Genomic DNA, 19,011 nt, shown 5'->3' with positions numbered 1-19,011 from the left:
TAAATGTTCAAGAACAAGCATGAGATACATGGTTTTTGCGAACTGTGTCTCAGTTGTGACCATATTTAGAAGAAACTACCGCATTTACTGCATTGCGGCTTGCTCTGTAGCTTTAGGACATATTTATCTATTTCCTAGACGCAGCAAAACAATGTTGGATTTTTACTTTTTGGATGATTTGCTTTAGAAGATTGCCAAATATCGCAACTTCTGTTGTAAACAGCCCGGCAACTACACGCTCAAGGAATTTCCATTTAGGACGCAAAATTTCATTCATGTACCTTTATTAGTTTTAAAAAGCAGCTTCGTAGCTTTAGTACCTACCCGCAAAAATGAGCAAAAGTAGGACCAGAATTCTAAATATTGCTTAATTTCCATGGCATTATTAGGAAAACTGCGGTTGACATCATATATTGACATCAAATACCAATACCAAGATTTTTCTTCCTTGTAAAATGCAATGTATCTCACAGCTAAGCACTAAGGGAATGTTAAGTGTTTTGCGGCGCATCATACACAACTTCGTGTGTTGAAATTGCAGACATTCTTTTTGCGCAAGGTTTATGGACAGACACTGCGGATCTACGCATTGCAAAACCAGTAGACTCCTTCAATATGTTACATAGCTTGCGATATCCACGCCGCAGATTTTCACCACTCGCGGATTGGAAGAAGAAACTGCCGTTCAGGCATGACAGTAAAAAGAAGCCGGCATATCCTTCAATAATGCACGAAGGAACGAGCGCGCGCAGCAGCCGAGCGAGCGCCGTCCTGGCCGTGACGTCACTCGTAGAGGGCGCCACCACAGAACACGCGCCACTCCAACTTCTCGCCGCTAGACCACAGAACACCCACATGCCTGGCTAGACCAGAGCACGGCCGGACTCGACTCTACCCTCCGCGCTCCGAGGAGAGTCGAGTCCGGCCGTGACCAGAATTCTAGTACACTGTACCAGAGGTGCTCCGACAGCGCGCGCCAGTCGAGTCCGGCCGTGTCCGACGACGCGGGGCCCGCGAACGAACAAAAGCGGCGCTGCGAGCGCCGCTCATATGACGTCATGGCAAGGATTTGCGCCTGTCGTCTGCTACAGTTCGGGCTGCGTTGGTTGGTTCTTTATTCTATGGCTGCGTCCGGACGCCTTCTGGAACGTTTCCGTTTGTTCGCTCTCGTTCCCTATTCTGGTGCACTTATGAAAGTCCTCTCATATTTTGACGATGTCTTCGTTCGTCAAAATTTATTGGAAAAGCTTATTTTCTAGACAACAATATGTTTATCAAAGGCAGCGTTACAGAGCCGACCAACGGAGGTCAGTCCAGAGCGGTGTGGGTGTTTCATGCGCAGTTCTACACTTTGCAGCGGTAGCTCACGTGGATAATAAAGACATAAAGGCGAAAACTTAGGATAGAAAAATCTAGTTAAGCGACCATACTTGCCATGGTGTAACAATCATGTAACAAACGCTGGCTATATATGCCTTCTACAACATTTAGCCCACTAAATCTTGTTTGCTCATGACGAGCTGTTCATTGGCAAAATACCGAATTTTCACATTTATTCACAGTAACGTTCGGCAGTAACACGAGGACTAAACAACACATCAGTATAGATGCTGCCACTACTATTTGCTTTTTTGAACTGCTTGTCAAAGTTAAGCCGTTCTTAACCAGTTAATCTTAAGTGGCAGCAATTTTAAGCAAAACTAATTGAGGCTTTAAGCTGTTTACCGCACACAAAAAGACATCGGACAAATATTTATTCTCCTTTCAGTGCTACGCGCTCTACTCAGTTCAACAATTTAGCGCTGATTGTTGCTCGGGAAACCGTTCCGACCGTTCTGCTTGGCGAAACTGACAGAGCTGCTCGGCGCAACGTTTTGGGCGAAATATGCCTTTTAGACCATATGGCTGCAGCCAGCAAGAAGCCGAAGCTTCATTCTTTAGTGGTATGGGAAACATAGAAAATATCAGCATTCACCGAAGGAGGTCAAAAATCAAGTGAATACTCGTACATATAAGGCTTGCATTTATAGTGTGTTCTTTATGAAGCGGGGATACGAGGGCTTTTTTGGGCTGACGCAGCGAATAATTCTCAGTTCGTATAATTAAACAACATTGTGGTTCGAGGCATCGTCATGCAGACGGTAGTTGCGTGACAATGTTGCATGACGAAGCTGCCTCTTCCGAAGCAGCACTCTGGTGCCTCGAGTACGTTATAGGCATTCCAATTGGCGCTGCTAATGACTTCATGGTTTCAATTCGAAGTTGTGAACGGAAGGGTTTCGCGAACAATGCGTGCCTCGTCATAACGATTGTCGGTTGCTTTTATTGCAGGAGGTGTCTAGCCTATTATCGATAAAGACCGCTTCAGGCCACTATGAAACATTGCATGGCATGTGACGATTTGGCTCTTGATCTTAACCACGAACCTTTTCTTTCAGGTGATTGTCTAACAGACAGGAAGCGCAGTCGTGTTAACAGCCATCTAGAATGCTTTTTCTGGGTGCCTGTTTCGGAGAAAGATAAAAGTAGTAGCAATTCTTTTTCTTAACACACGCGCGCTTTACTCTTGTTTTTACGCATTACTGCAGTACCTACAATTGAGTAGAACTCAGCAGAACAATAAGAAGCTTGATGAAAGCTTCGTAGGCATTATATCCTACTCTAACATACCGATATATATGATGTTGACACGTAATACCAATGTTGCTGTTCCGTGTAAAGCGAAATGTCTGTCATTACTACAATAATGGAATGTTAAGTTTGGAGCGAAGCATCGTACAATTAAAATTTTCCATACTGAGTTTGCAGACATTTTCACGCAATATTTATGAACAGACACGGCGCACCTCTGCGTTGCAAAAGCATGCAGTAACCCCTGCAACTCTATATAGCTTCGACATCCAAGCAGAAAATTTTCACGATTCACGCAGTTTCGAAAAAAAAATGTCACAGTTTCACCCTAAGGGCGAAGCAATGAATGCGATAGCAACACAGCAATGTGACACGAGGTAAGCTGAGCGGCTTTGGTAGCAATATGAATTGTAGTAAACATGAGCTGATTAAGTAAGCAGGTGTGCTGCGGCGTAAGTAGACCGACATGAAGAGAGACTCGATGACCACGAGAAGGTGCGTGTGAAACGGTGGTGTTGATGAGAAGCGCTTCCCGTGGGCAGCGCGTGCGAAGGGACACACCTGTAGCGCTGCACTGCCGATCCGGGCAGCATTGCATGTGTAGCGTGCGTTGGAAAATGTGGCCCGACTATTACTAACTGAATGAACAAGCGTGGTGTGAGCGCGCACAAGCAAACATAATGACCGCAGACGACTGTCGAAACGCTGGCAGCAAGCGCACATACGTCGCAGCGGGCGAAGGTACGTGCGGTCTATCGCTTCAACGGAAACTGAGCGGCGAATGCACAGCGCATAGAAAAGGTCAGAGCCGTGTGGAGATAAGAGACAGTGCGGCCGGCAGGCGACGAGCGCTGTTGTTGGCAGAGTAGAAGTGCGCACTTGCTATAAGTAGAACACTTGCTATAAATGTATCTAGACATTTATAACAAATGTTTTGGTGCAGTTGGAGAAAGAGATACTACGTTAAAGCATCGTTAACCCATGCCAACCGCATGGTTAACATTAGGTTATTAAGCATGTTCCATGAAATATCAGTAACATGGACAACAAGTTATGTTACAAAACAACACATGCATGATTCATATATAAACGTCGCAAAACCTATAAAGGTTCGCTGTAAAATGATATAAAATTCCTAGTATGTCATACCAACTTGTCCAAGCATCTACGTTATCCGTGGTATAAAAGTTCAAAAAGCTAAATGTGTAGAAGGTATTTTTTCTAAAAGGAAAGTCAAGGTTCTTAGCTGTGTGCGCTTGCGCAATGCTATTTATCAAAGACTACGAAGGGCGAACACGTTAGTGTATACGACGGGCTCTAGCACAAATCCGATATTTACGATTGAAATGTTACAAGATCACTCACATCATTGATCCGAACAGAATTCACTTGAGAACAAAAAAGTGTGACTCGTCATTCATAAGCCCACGACTGCAGCACGCATACTTAATTCCCGTGTTCGGTCGATTCGGCTAGAAAAAAAATTTAAGATAAGATATAATGGTCAGTTATCGATGCGACCGTGACAGGCTCTAAATATTTGCAGCGTGGGCGATACCTTGTGATGAAAGTGCACAGAGAGCAAGCGTGACCGGCCCCGCAAATGCAGAATTGTGCGCCAGAACCGCAGAGCAGACGACGCGTCCCATGAGCCTTTACGAGTTTACGCCTCAGTTCGGATCAGCTCATTCCAAGTGAGTGGGAAGTTGGTGCACGCATCATATTCGCGACGTGCATTGTTTTGTTTCGCTTGAGAAAGTGCGGAATGTAATGATGAGCGAGCCTCCTGACCAACAGAAGGTGATCGAAAAGTACCTCCAAGGGTTACATTATCATGAAGACGGCTACTCCCATGGCTACCTGAAGTCAGACGATGAGCTTAAGCTTTATGAGAGGTCGTTGGCTGCTGTCAATGAGAGGTATCCTGTGCGGACATCAAGAGACCTGAACAAGCCGTCTAAATGTAAGGATGTATCGATTGCTTCTTAATGTTTCGCTCTGCACGTAGATTTATCATTGAAAAATGCAGTAGTAATTTTAACCAGGGACTCAACCCGGCAGAACGACTTGTTTTCAGTTGTGGTTAGTGCGCAACACTAGACAATTGATTTATCTTGATTCGCCTTTTTGAAGATCGGGTTATCATTGTTCTGGTTACTAGTTCAGAGTTCCCCTAGCACCGATTTATTTCGGTTTGAGTAGAGTATTGTTCTGGTTACCGCGACATGATCCGATCCTCAGAAATTTTGATAAACATAAAAATACCTGAACTGTTATTTTTGAGTTTCAGTCATGATTAGAACCGCGCATGCAAGCTAATTGTGACTTTAAAAAATGAGAAAGTCTGCCCCTGTGCTGGGCAATCGCGCGAGACGAAACTGTACGTCGGCTTTTCGAACGCATACAACATAGTGGCCCTGGCCTGAAGTCGTGTCGTCGAATCTGCAGACACGCCGTCCGCAGAGCTGCTGCTGTGACCAATGGACGCCGGCGGTGTACCTTAGAAATAATGTCAGTGTGCATGTTATGAAAACATGTCACAAAGTCTAACCTCAATGCTCATGTTGAGGTTAGACTGTGTAACATGTTTCGCTGGAGATGTGGAGTCGCTCGACTCTCACACGTTCCCCGATGATGTTTTCCCTTCATGGCTCTCGCATATCCTGTAATCTAGCGGCCCTGAGTGGCTCGGTAGGTGTAGTTGCAGAATAGTACGACATGGCGCGAATTTTGTGCTGCTAATGCCAGCCCCCCCCCCCCCCCCCCCAACGTTGGGGTTACCAAAACTTTTTCCATTCTCGAGGTTGCCAAGTGTCATGAGCATGGGGAACAAAGGCGATGCAATGCGCACAGGTTTCCTGCTGGGTGGTGCATTTTGCACAACAGCCACTTGCCAGCAATGTTTGCTTGTGAAAAGGCACAAGCAAGTGATAAAGTCCAGTTCCTTGCTTCTTATAAAAATCCTTGTACATGTGCACAATAGACAATAGACAATTTACAACACAAATTACTTAACTAAATTGCAGTAAAATACACATATGGTGCTAAAACTTGAAGGAAGAAAGAGGTTATACCAAGGTTCAACTGCGCTGCCTTGCCAAGCTAGCACTGAAAGAAAGTCCACCCAAACAGAACATGCCATCTCACAGTTCTTTATTCTGGCCACATTCGAAGCATGTCCATGCTGACTGAGGAAGCACCATACTTAGTACATTTCTTCCACTCAGAGATGGCAGGTCTTGTGAGACAAGATATTCAACAGTACACGAGATATATAGGCAGCAGCAATGGCAGACAGTATTGAAGCATTAAGTAATCACTCAAGACAATAAATGTGGGGAAACAAAGGGGACCACCACCACCACAACTGAGTATAACAAGAGCATGTGCACAAAAATGCATACATCTGCCTACAAAAGACCTACAAAAATAAATTGCACCAGGAAATGAAAGGACATAGCACCGAGATTCAGAATCTCACAAAATTCTTGCAACTCATTGCCAAGCTTAAACTTGAGCATACAAATTAATGACTTCTTAAAGCACCGAGATTAAAAGAGCACACTCATGGGGTTAAGTGTACAGTAAGCTACTGACAAAAGCAAAAAAAAAAAAAGGCAGTGTTTCTAACAAAGGAAAAAGCTGCCAGAGTTCTAGAAAGGTATGGCTACCCTGTAAATTGTGTCCAGTCAACAATTATCTTGTATTTGGCAAATAAAAACAGCCCACACAAGAAATGAAAGGTTATGCACTCACATAGGCACAAAAGAAGAAAAAAAATAAACGCTGCAATCATAGAGATATGAGAATACATGCTTGAAGGTAGTAAACCACTGCTTTTTTCTTTTCAATAATGAAAACAAAAACAAAACTGCCTACAATGTTGGAAGGCTCTACTAAATGTTATGGCTCAACACTCTTCATAGTGTAGTTTTTCTTTCAGTAGTCCTGCAAGAATCTTCTACAAGCTGCTCTGAAACTAGCCAAGCAAAGCTGTTCTACCAGGGAAAGTCAGCACAGAAGACATGAGATCACAAAAAAAAAGAAAGTAACAACCTTCAGAAATATAAATAACATCTTTGATCTAATGCTACATATGTCCTCTCAAACTACAGCCCCCCACCAACGCAGCCACCACCAAGCTTGACCTTGTGACCTCTACTTCTGCCGTGTGGACAGTGGAATGTACACTGGCCCGCCATACTTTGCCCACTCGGCATCGAACTCGTGCTCCAGGATCTCGGCCCCTCGCTTACGAGCCAGGCCGGTCTCTTCAAGCTTGAGCTCGCACATTTGCATGTCGTCACGCCCTGGATAGAGAGAATTGGGGTGAGGGCTCCATCTGAGGAAGAAACTGAATTCAGTGGCTTATAGTGGTGCCATTGATGAATGCACACCAGTCAACTTTGACAGTTACTGTCCAAAAAAGTAGACACAGAAGGATGGGTGGGAGCTGTTCCCGTAAGCAAGCAAAACTTTCTTAGCCATGTTGTGGTCATGTCGGGATCGTGGATGATTGTTTCAGGCAATTGTGCCAGAACCTCCGTGGATACAATACACAGAATTAGAATAGCCCTTGGTGCCTTACAAACGTTAAATGCAGGGATGGAAGTGGCCAAGGGAGTTTTGGAGCAGCTCTGGGAGCATGCTAGGTAATGCTCAACACGAGTGAAATGCAGACAAATCAAGAAAAGATGTTCTTTATTTGACTATGCAGAACACTACAAGGTTACGGCGAATGAGTTCTGCGGAAGGCTGAAAGGTGGAGGAAACTTCACTAAAGGAAAAAAAAATTTCATACACCCGACAAAGGAAACCCATATGCGTTCCTTGGAAACTGCTAGTATTAAGTTACATACCGGATGTGCCAGCTAAATGTGATCAATAAAAAAACAACAACAAAAAAAAATAATCAAGGAATTTACGCGAACAGCAGTCATTGTATGTTGATAGGCTTTTGTTAATGCTAGCCAAGAGATTTTTTCTCGTTCTGCACAAGCAACTAATAATTAAGTTTGATTAGCTAACATTAATTACATAACTTATTGGATAAGGATATACAATAATGCAAATCCTAGGTTGCTTTAAATCCAGTTATTGTTAATTTTAAACATCCTCCACAACTTTTTCATTGACATCTCGTCGATTAGGTAAGATTATAAAGCTAGCTAATTAGACGTATTCGTGCACAATATTGAAATTGTGCAGTACTGTGCAGAAATACTGACTGTGACAGCCATGAACAACACCCATCAACATACAGTGAATGCCGTTTGCGTAATGCCCTCAGTTATTTTTTTATCCTTGGTGACAATCGGTTGGCACTACCACAGAATAAATGCAAGGTTACTTTGTCGGTCATTGCATGTTTGCCAGTATTCCACATAACTTGGTGAGAAGAAAGAAATTCTGACATTTATGAAAAGAATAAAGGTGAAAGAAGTGCGTTCAGTGGCTTTCCGATCAGTATAGCCAACCAATATATTTCACAAGCTCGATTATTAGGGCAATGTGAATCTAAAACGGTGACCATTACAGTGAAATGTTTATATAACGAACTTCAGGGGACCGCAGCAAATTGTTCGTCATTCTGAAATGTTGTTATAGTGAAAGTCCCAAATTTAACCACTCAGTTCATAGGTTATCACCATATGAGCTATCCACGAAAACGTTGCTGCTGGCCCTCGGCCAGGGCTGTTGCTATTTTCCGTAAGTTCCACCGCCATGCACCACCGAAGCACTGTATGAGTGGCACGCGCAAAGCATACGCCGACGCTGAGAAAACTACCGACAAAAAGGAAGCTCCATGCCGCCTCCAAAGCGCAATGTTTCTTGCCGTGCACACCACACTGTCTCGCTCGAGGCGGACATCTGAACTATTCCAAGCGACCGTGGGGCATGTCCGCGAGTAAGGAGATTACATTTCTTCGTGGCATGTGGCTAGTTTGGGCTAGTACGGCTTCAGAAAGGAAGAAGCGTGTGCAGAAAGAAAGGCGAAAGAAGAAAGAGATGCACCTCCGTTGCTAGGCGACACTTGTCTGGGCAGAGCATGCACTCGCAAAACCTGATGCGTTGTCGCCTCCGCAGTAACAAAAAACATTCTCTCTCTCGTTTGTTTTCTTGAGCGCCGTCACAGGTTTTCTGAACCTATGCACCGTGGCATCCGCTTTCGGTGCCTTGTCGCCTGCTAGCCTATGTTTTGGCTGCCGTAAAGAATATGCGGAAATCTAAGAATCCCCAGATTTTTAAATATTAGTTCATAGAACTAAGGTGTTGTTAACATGATGCGGAAACTGAATAACGATCATTATTCTGGAACGCTTGGTATTCTGAAGTTCGTAGTACTGCTCTACTGCTATACTGAGCACAAGCTTTCCACCACCTACCACCTGCAGACAAATGGACTCACTGCGTGGTTCAATCGCACATTGACAGAAATGCTCTCTATGTACGTTTCTGACGACCACAGTGATTGGGACAACGCATTACCCTTTGCGACTTTTGCTTACAATTCGTCCCGTCACGAGACCGCTGGCTTTTCATCCTTTTACCTTCTGTTCGGCCGCCACCCTACTTTGCCCTTTGACACACTGCTTCCTTCTTTAACGAACACTCCCACAGAATATGCTCAAGACGTCTTCGCCCGGGCTCACACGGCGTGCCAGATAGCCGGCTACTGGCTCACCGACTCTCAGGCCGCGCAGAAGATCCGGTCCGACAGCTGACATCGAGATGTTCGATTTCCTTTTGGTTCTGTTGTCCTCCTATGGACGCCATGTAGCCACGTCGGCTTGCCTGAAAAGCTGTGGCCGCACTACACGGGGCCCTACACGATATTGCGGCAGCTTGGCGATGTTAACTATGAGATCGTTCCGCTGGACTCGCCTGTTCCCACTGACATTGTGTATGTGTCTCGGCTGAAGACAGCGAGTTCACCTCCATTATAGCTGGCATCGAGATGGTCGAGGTGTAATTGGTCGCGACAGCCATCTTGCTGTATATCCATACCTGCCAACCTCAAGACTCAAATTCGTAAACTCGCGACCGGCGAGGGGGGGCACGGGAATTCTGCCGAGGAGTACGACTTCACAAACACACTTGGAAGTACTGATGGAGTCTAGTACTGACGAGGCTGTGAGCACGCCTTCACACTTCACAGCGGCTACGGCTACGAAACACCGGAGTACTGGAGTTGCACTGCGCCTGATGTGCTTAAGCAGCACATCGCACAAAAAAAAAAGTGAGGCCCACAAAACAGGTCATACTCGGGAAAAAAGCCTAGCGAAGGTGACAGGTGAGACGACAAGCCACAGCCTCCGATACAGAAACTGTGCCTGCCGCATCCACCCGAAATCGCCGTCGTCTCTGGGGGCACCACTTACGTACAGGTGGGTCTCTATGTTGAGAGTAACGACAACCAGTGATGTCCGGCCGTCATTGGGTCGTCCAACGACCCGATGACGAACGCAACGTCACAGAGTGAAAAATGTCCCGACTCTGCTGACAATAAAGGTTACGGCGCACACCCCCATCTCTATGCGCCCCTATGTAAGTGGCGCCCCCGCCCACCAGCAACGGTGTGACTTTATTAGAAAAAATAATTTCGCGAATATAACCATTTTTCCATAAAAATTGAGCCGACATTCGTAAAATCGTAAGATGGGTCCAAATTTGTACATTTTACAGAAAATTCAGAAGATTTGGCAGGTATGTATATCAGTTGCCTACTTGTAAATAGTGTAAATACATCTTTATATGCAACTTCCACAACGTAACAATATTAACGAGGCTCTACTGAATTCGATTCAGTATTCAAAAGTTTAGAGTATTTGCACACCGTTATTTGTCTTTTATTGAACAATCAGCATACCGACACTTAAAGCTCAATGAGAATCTCAAATAAAAATGTCAGTAATCTACAAGTACCAACCCATATAAGGAGCCATTAATATCATGATTTGTTTCTACAGAAAAGTGCTCTACATGCTATACATTCCGAACTAAATAAACCTGTTGCTATTATTATATTTTTATTCTTGTTATACTTTTGCTGGCATTATTGTCTCCAATATGCTTTCAAATCTACATGTGCATAGCCATGCATAAAAAAGTCAATTTTAGAGAGCAGCTCTTAGGCACCTGTACCTACGTTGAGTGTCGGCATAACTGAGTGAACGAGCACAGCGAAGGATGAAAGAGCGAACGCGGAGCGCAGCGAGGGATAAAAGATGGCGATAGTGAAGAGAGTGCGAGGAGAAAAGCGGACTAAGGTGCAGTGGAAGCATGAGGAGGAAAGCGGAGGAGGAGAGTATGGCAAAAGACGTGCGCCACAGCAGGGACCAGGCATAGGTGAGCGTGTCCATTGATACCATATATGGAAACAAAGCACTGGCGTGGGCTTCAGGCCCACTGCACATGCGCTACTTCGCCTGCGCCGCCACTAGAGAATGCACTCTGCGCAAGCCATGCGTTCTCGTGTTCACGCTTTCTTCCTGAACAATGAGCAACGCAACCGGTGGAAATGCTTCATCTCCTGCTGCTGCTAAAAGAGCTGCCCGAGCAGAGGCTCGGCGCCATCGCTGAGAGGACGTAGTTCAGAATAAAATTCTTTGCCACATTTTTTATATGTTGCAAATTCAAAACATCTAAACAGCTGCGCTCAAAATTTGCATTCGGGAGTATCGTAATCATTGGTGAATTCTTTATTATGCTTTTCTTGGTTTCAGTGTCTGTTGCTTTCATATGACGGCATGAATGCGGTTGTAAGGAAAGACCCACACGGCAAAAAGAGCGCCGTGAGTTCGATTTCCAAATGACAAGTGACAAGGCCGGAAATCCTCTGTCTATTCCTTCTTCTATGAAGCAGAACTAATGAATGCACTGTCATTCTGTGGTTTTCAATATTTCTCCAGTCAGCAAGATAAGGGCACATCACAGAGGAAGTGTGTAACCAAAAGGTCTCTTACCTGCTATCAGCAGAACGGGGGGCCTGCCAGGGTGCAGCTCCATCTGCCGAGCAATGTATTGCCCATCAAAATGAGCAAACCAGAGGCCACTGCTGCTTCCGTCTTTACGGAAGGGAATGCGGAAGTAGCGCTGCCGATTCTCCTCACTGGACGCATCCCCACGGGGCCCTGGAGAGATGGAGTGCGCACCTGCAACCAAGAGCACGGCAATCAAGTTGCCCAAAAGACGATTTTAAAAGCAAGCAACTTCTAAACATCAACCACAGCTTGCCAGCAATTTGCAACAATGTCGAGTGCAAGTCAACATGTCCTGAGCAACCACTGAATGATACAAGGATGAACAATAGGCAAATGAGGGAACGAACTTTCAGTGTTTCAATAAAGGGCGCTGCTGATTAGAAGTCTTCCTGTGACCCCTTGGTATTGTCAGGATACAAGGATGCCTGACGCACAGACATTTTCTTTTTCTCTTCTTTTTGATAAACAAAGTGTGAGACCAGTCACTCGTGGGACACAAATTAGTCCAATTTTGACTATTACTATTTCAGGTTAGGACTGCAACATACTGTCGTTAAGCACAAAACATGACATCTATGATAACTGTTGCCACAATATTCACCTTTTGGCAAAGTATTTTCCCTTTAAACATTTTTATCCTTGATGATTTCCTTAATCCTTGCCAATACGATTTCAGGAATACATGCATGTGTGAAACCCATCTCGTGAGCTTTACTTATATCTTTACCACCACTGACAATGAATCTGGTACTATCGACAATTTTTTCTCAGACTTGGTTAAGGTTTGAAATCGTACTGCATGATCTAGTGATTAACACTGACCCAGATATACCGTACTAGATTAAAGGGATAATGAAAAAAACTTTTGCCGCCGAGATATTTAGCCTAAATGAAAGCTTGGGTGCTGAAATTGGTTGACGCAACCTTGTTCTTATGCAGAAGTTAGCAAAAAGTAATGAATTTATTGCATTTTTTTAAAAAGACCACATCTAGCAGCCACACCGTGAACTAGAGGAAGTGACGCTGCCGTGACGTTATCTGTACCGGATACAGACGTGCAAGCCATCGCCCGTGCCTCTACAGCCTCATGCACGGTGCCGACCAGCAGCGAACGACGTCTCAGCTGCGCAATTTTTCGCGGCCGCATACTTGTTTTTGCAAGCGAAGCTTGTGCCCAAGTCTTCTATATTGCCATGTGTTGTGTGCTGCTCTTTAATGTGATCAGTGAAGCACCTGGCACAACACAGGAGAATGCCTCTACGCTGTTGCGAGCAAGGGTGTGAGAAAAGTATCGTCGGGCAAGACAAGCCGTGTCATACCTTTCTGGTAGAGTCAAAGCTGCGAAGGATATGAATTCGTGCGGCGCGCCCATCGCAGCCAAAGGGTACCGTCAAAGCGAAACTTTCTGTGCTCCGAACACTTCGAGGACAGTGACTGTCAGACGAGCCCTGCTTTGCTGCAGAGCTGCGGCATGTTAGCGAAAGGGTGCTCATCGTAGTAGCAGGGTTCTTCAATACTGTTTGTCTAGTCATGAAACTTCCGCACAACGCTATGGGAGAGCTTCATATAGTGTCCGCAGTGGACGTACCACAGCGCTGGCACAAGTACAGTGGAATCTCGATGATACGAATCTCATGGGGTAACGAAAAATATTCGTATTAGCCGAAATTCGTATCATCGAAACACAATTAAAAATAGCTAATTAAAGAGACAGAGGTGAACTCACCCAGGCACACGCACGTAAAAAGCATTTACAGTATAGACCACTTATAACGTAACCATTTATAGCGCAGAACTGGCTACAACGCGGCCTCTTCCGAAGTCCCGTTTACCCTCCCATAGAAATCCATGCATACGCATACCGCTTACAGTGCAGCCGCGTGAGACAAAATACCGGTTATAATGCGGTTTCCGCGGGAAAATCTCGCCGACAAGGGCAGTAGAGAACACGCTTCTCAACGAGGTGCGCCCACTGATGGGAGAGGAGATCAACGAGGGCGATGCGGAGGAGGAGCATGAGACGTGGAGCATGAGTCAATGGGCGATAAAATCGTCGCCGCGCGCCGCAAGTGTGAGTGAAAGTGCGCGGGGGACGCGCGCCTTCACCGAGAGCGAACGCACGACCTTCCGTCGCGCGAAAGGCCGTGGGGGTATGAGAGGGAGGGAAGGTGGCCACGCTGTGCTGCGGCACCAAATGCGTATCTTGCAAATGGGAGCAAGGGTAACTGGCGATGCAATCTACCACGCAAAAGGAGCACAGCGGGAAGGCAGCGCAGGAGGGAGGGAGGGGGGGGGGGGGGCGGCGACGGCTTCTACTTTGCCAACAAATGCGTTCTTGTACTTTGTGCCTGTGCCGGCTGTCGGTATTGTCGCACGCACCGTAGCTTGAAAGCGATCTCCACACGGCTCTGAACTTTGTATGCGCTGTGCTTACGCCGCTCAGTTTCCGTTGAAGCGATAGACCGCACGAACCTTCGCTCGCTGCGGCGGCCACGCTTCCCCATGCCTGCGTGGGGAAAAGCACAAAAGCAACAAGAGCACCACCGTTTCAAACTCTTCGCACCCAGCCGCGGCCTCCGCGCTGTCCGGCGCTGCGTCCGCACCTCCACACCAAAAGAGAAAGGGAGAAAGCACGTGACTGGACGCTGTTCTCTTTCGCGGCCGTTGGTGGGGCGGCATTTATTCGTATCAACCGACACGGGTCGAAAATCGATTCGTAACAACCGTTCTCTAGCACGTTGCAAAGTAATGGGGCTCGGCCGGGACCACAGAAAAATTCGTATCATCCAGAAATTCGTATTAGCCGTGATCGTATCATCGAGATTCCACTACAGAAGGTGGACTGGAGCAGACACCAAACGGACGTCACAGGTGTTCTATGTGTACGCTCGCTATTGCGCAAGGGTCGGCCTGTATCGGCGTATGTATATTGTTGACATGTGCAAATTGCTGCCCTGTTTCTGTAGTGTTCACAAACTTAAACGTGAACGTTTCGAAACAATGTCTACGCCTTGTTACAACAATGCCTACTGCTGTAAGCAGGTACACATGACGTCACAGTGGTCGGCGTGCAGTCTGGAGCTTGCTGGCGTGCAGCCGTCGCGCGCCCACAATCCACCAAAAATACAGCCATCCGTTAAAAATATGTGAAATAAACACTGCGTATTAAAACAGTCGCGTCATTCGAGTCAAATTTCGATGCTTCCCTAATTTTTTTCATATTTTTGTTCAGTATCCCTTTAAGTTTAGCATAATCAAAGTAGATTTGTGGCTACTAGTAATTTTTCATGTGGGTCTTCATTGACTATATCAGGAGTGATACAGGGGTCTGTTCTGTGACTTTTGCTTTTCCTAATTTACATCAATGACCACTCCAACTGACTAAAGTCATTGTCAATTTATTCACTGTTGACTATATTATAAGACCAACGAATGATCCTAATAATTCTGCTAACCTATAAGATGACATTTCCTGCATACCCCTTTGATGCAATGCATGGCTCATGAAACTAAGTACCGTATTTACTCACATAATGAACATACCTTTTTTTTTTTTCAGAAAGATTTGCGCTTATTTGGGTGGTGACGAAGAAATTGCGGTCACTGACCACCAAGGAACCCGTACGGGTCCCAGAACGTCGGTTTTTCACCTTGACTTGTTCAGTGACAGCAATTTCTTCATCATCATGTTACCTGACCAGCAAACCTTTGTCGAACTCTTGACTACATATCCTACACAAGTTGTGGAGTGCGTTCATTATGCAGGGTAAAATTATGAGCACTTTTTTTTTTCTGTAGCTATCTCTAAAATATAGGTGACTGACTGAGAGCAAGATTTGGTGTACAAGATAATGAACAAGATTCCGATGTGTCGGATCGGCATGCCGGATCCGAGGCGTATTGCCGTGCTGAGTGTCTCCAACTTTTGTTGCACGCCAAGTGTCCGAGCTGGCGCTACAGCATAGAAATACGCCTCAGATCCAGCTGCCGTTTCGGTGCGTTGGACGGTGTATCGAACGTGGAATCATATCGTGTCTCCTACTTTTGTCGTGCGCTGGACATCTTATCCGGCGCTATGGCACAGTGAAATGCCTCAGATCTGGCTGCTGTTCCCGTGCACTGGACGCCATACTGTACAGCGAATCGCATCGCGATCATTACGCAAAGAAAAGAACAAACACACTTTTTGATTGGAAAAGCGTGGGGTGTGTTCATTACGCGAGTGCATTCATTATGCGAGTAGATACGGTAAGTAACACAGATGGTTGGGTGAGTTAGTTGAGCATGATGAGGCATATGATGCACTTAACACAGACGTCCACAGAAGAATAGAATGATGGGATACACACAGTGCAATACATGGTGTTTTATTTTAGCTGCACCAAATTTTTAAAAATCGCCCGTGGCAGATAGCACAATTCTAATCCTTGATCTAAACTATGCAATGAGGCGGCCGTTACTTCCACGAGAAATCAAAACGCCTAATTGAATGATTACCATAATTATGCTAATTAACTTTTTAATTAATTACATTACAGCACATATTTCTTTATACTTTATTCAAACAAAACTCGCAGCACCATTGGCATTATTTCTATCTACGAATTGTAGCTGGTGAGTTCGCAAGGCGTGTCCACTTGGAACAAATTCTCAGGTCTGAAGTAGTTTCGAGATATTAATTTTCAAAGTGTCCGACGAAATGCATGGGCGTTCCAGTTACCCTTTTGAAGAAAACACTGTTTTATGCATTGAAGCACAAAAGTAACTGGAACACCAATGCATTCGTCGGACACTTTGAAAATTAATATCTCGAAACTAGCACAGCCCAGAAAATTCGTTCGAAGTGGATACACCTTGGAAACTCGGTACCTACAGTTTGTACATTAAGATATGTGCCATAAAATAATTAATTAGACAGTTAATTAGCAGAATTATGTTAAGTATTCAATTAATTGAATACTTAAACTGCCATTTGGATTTCTCGAAGTAATGGCCACCTCATTGAGTAGTTTAGATCAAGGATTAGAATTGTGCTATCTGCCACGGGCAATTTTTAAAAATTTGGTGCAGCTAAAATAAAACACCCTGTATATGTACCACTGTTTTTTTCTGCCCACATTTATTATGTGCACCACATGCCCAAATAAGTAAATCGTGGCATATATCATCACATTTGCACTACTAATGTGAGGACATACGCTTTTTTTTCTTTTATAGCGCTGCTACCTGGTGTACAATAAACTCTTCCAAGTATGAGGTGGTGTCAAAAAGTTCTGTGACTAATTTCACAACATCCCACAAATTGGTAGCACGAAGTATGCACAGTTGTAGGTAGCACCAACCCTGATATGCCAGAGCAGCAAAGGAAATTGTCCAGTTCGAATTAGGAGCTCAGTAATTGCTGCCAATCTGACAACCTTTGCCTGTGACCTTATCAAAGACTGCAAGTTGGAACAAAGAACAAATGTGAATTTACGCAGGAAACTGAGCAAATCTATCACAGATGTTTGATATGCCGCTATGACTCAAGCGAGGAGCTTTGTGTGACATGCAATTCAAGGACGACAGAACGTACTGGAAGCCGGCGAGCGATCAGGAAGAACAACGAGCTCCCCAAAAATGTTGAAACAATGTGGCATCTTGCGCATGTGGAAAGTCAAAGAAAAACCCAGTACATTGTGTATAGATTTGTGAGGTCAATCCTAACATGCAATTTGAACCTGTGTTGCACCCAAGACTGAGCCACGCTGACTTAAGAGCAAGAGGAACACCACGACAGTCTGCCAAGAATCCTGTCAGCTTCCCTCATGTTGAGGATCATTGCTAGTGATATAACTTGAGTGTATGGGTGCGACCCTGATACAAAGCATCAGACTTTGCAGTGGATGAACCCATCCACTGCAAAGTGAAACAGGTGACGAAAGTTCACAGCTCTACAAAGTACAGTATAGACCACTTATAACGTAACCACTTATAGTGCAGGACCGGATATAGTACGGTCTTTTCAGACTCCCGTTAATTTTCCCATAGCACTCCATGTATACGCATACCGCTTACAGTGCAGCCGCGTGAGACGAAATACCGGTTATAATGCGGCTTCCGTGGGAAAATCTCGCCGACAAGGGCGGTAGCGAGCACGCTTCTCAATGAGGTGCGCCCACCGATGGAAGAGGAGATCAACGAAGGCGATGTGGAGGAGGAGCATGAGACGTGGAGCATGAGTCCAAGGGCGATAAAATCGTCTCCGCGTGCCGTATGTGCGAGTGAAACCCCCGCGCGCCTTCACGGAGAGCGAACGCACAGCAGAGAGCAAACGCGACTTCCGTTGCACGAAAGGCCGTGGGGTTATGAGAGGGAGGGAGGGTGGCGACGCTGTGCTGCGACACCAAATGCATATCTTGCAACCGGGCGCAAGGGTAACTCGCGCGAAAGGAATCTACCACGCGAAAGGAGCAAAGCGGGAAGGCAGCGCGGGAGGGAAGGAAGGGGGGGGGGGGGGGGCGGCTTCTACTCTACCAACAAATGCGTTCGCATCCTGTGCCGGCTGTCGGTGTTGTCGCGCGCACCGTATCTTGAAAGCGATCTCCACACGGCTCTGACCTTTGTATGCGCTGTGCTTACGCCGCTCAGTTTTCGTTAAAGCGATAGACCGCACAAACCTTCGCTCGCTGCGGCGGCCGCGTTTCCCCGCGCCCGCGTTTTGACAGTGGTTGTCTGCAGTCATCGAATCTATTCATGTTTGCTTGTGTACGTTGACACCACGTTTCTTATTTCAGTTAGTAAGCGAATGTGTCAAGTTTATGCAGCCGATAAAACTACTATCCCTACGCCCTTATAGCTCTCTACTAATTTGCTATCGCAATTGATGCTTCGCCTTTCGGCCAAAACTGAGACATTAACAAGAAATTATTACTTTGTCTGCTTCATGCGAAGATCATGGGTACTTGGACATTAACCTTTCGACGTTGGTAAATTTAAACGGATGCAGAACTCCCAGTCTCACGGTCCGATTCTCGGATATGCGCGGTCTACATGTTTTGCATATGTGCAGGGCTTGAAAATCGTTTTGGTTATAGTGCGGTACCGCTTATAGTGCAGATATTCACGACTCCGGCGACTTACGTTATAAGCGGTCTACACTGTACATGCTTATTGTCTTTTCCGACAATAGCAGCATTGTGCACCAGAAATTTGTGCTAAATGACGAGACTATCAACAGATAGTTTTACTGCATTTTAGGGTGTCTGGGGGAGGAAAATCAGCCACATTGGCCGGACTTGTGGTGCATAAGAGAATGAATGTTGCGCAACGACAATGCATCCTGTCACAGAGCTTTCCTTAGGTACAAGTTTCTCACTGGAAACGTGATCTTTCTTTCATACCCACCATATCTGCC

The 19,011-nt window shown here is 45.5% G+C and overlaps 1 protein-coding gene across 1 annotated transcript in view; it reads right to left on the bottom strand.

Annotated features, from left to right (window-relative positions):
- Positions 1 to 5,767: 5,767 nt before the first annotated feature.
- The window catches only part of LOC119460561 (unconventional myosin-VI-like), a 119,784-nt gene continuing 106,540 nt past the window's right edge, over positions 5,768 to 19,011 (bottom strand). The window contains exons 26-27 of the mRNA XM_037721495.2: positions 11,598 to 11,786; positions 5,768 to 6,941 (exon numbers count right to left, since the gene is read on the bottom strand). Coding sequence (XP_037577423.1) covers positions 6,790 to 6,941; positions 11,598 to 11,786 — 341 coding nt within the window. The 3' untranslated portion in view covers positions 5,768 to 6,789. The remainder of the gene's footprint in view (positions 6,942 to 11,597; positions 11,787 to 19,011) is intronic.

Source organism: Dermacentor silvarum, chromosome 8 (genome assembly GCF_013339745.2).
Source record: "Dermacentor silvarum isolate Dsil-2018 chromosome 8, BIME_Dsil_1.4, whole genome shotgun sequence".
In the NCBI taxonomy this organism is placed as follows: Eukaryota; Metazoa; Arthropoda; class Arachnida; order Ixodida; family Ixodidae; genus Dermacentor; species Dermacentor silvarum.
The sequence above is the reverse complement of the archived record's forward strand: the minus strand, read 5'-3'. Positions and strand labels throughout refer to the sequence as shown.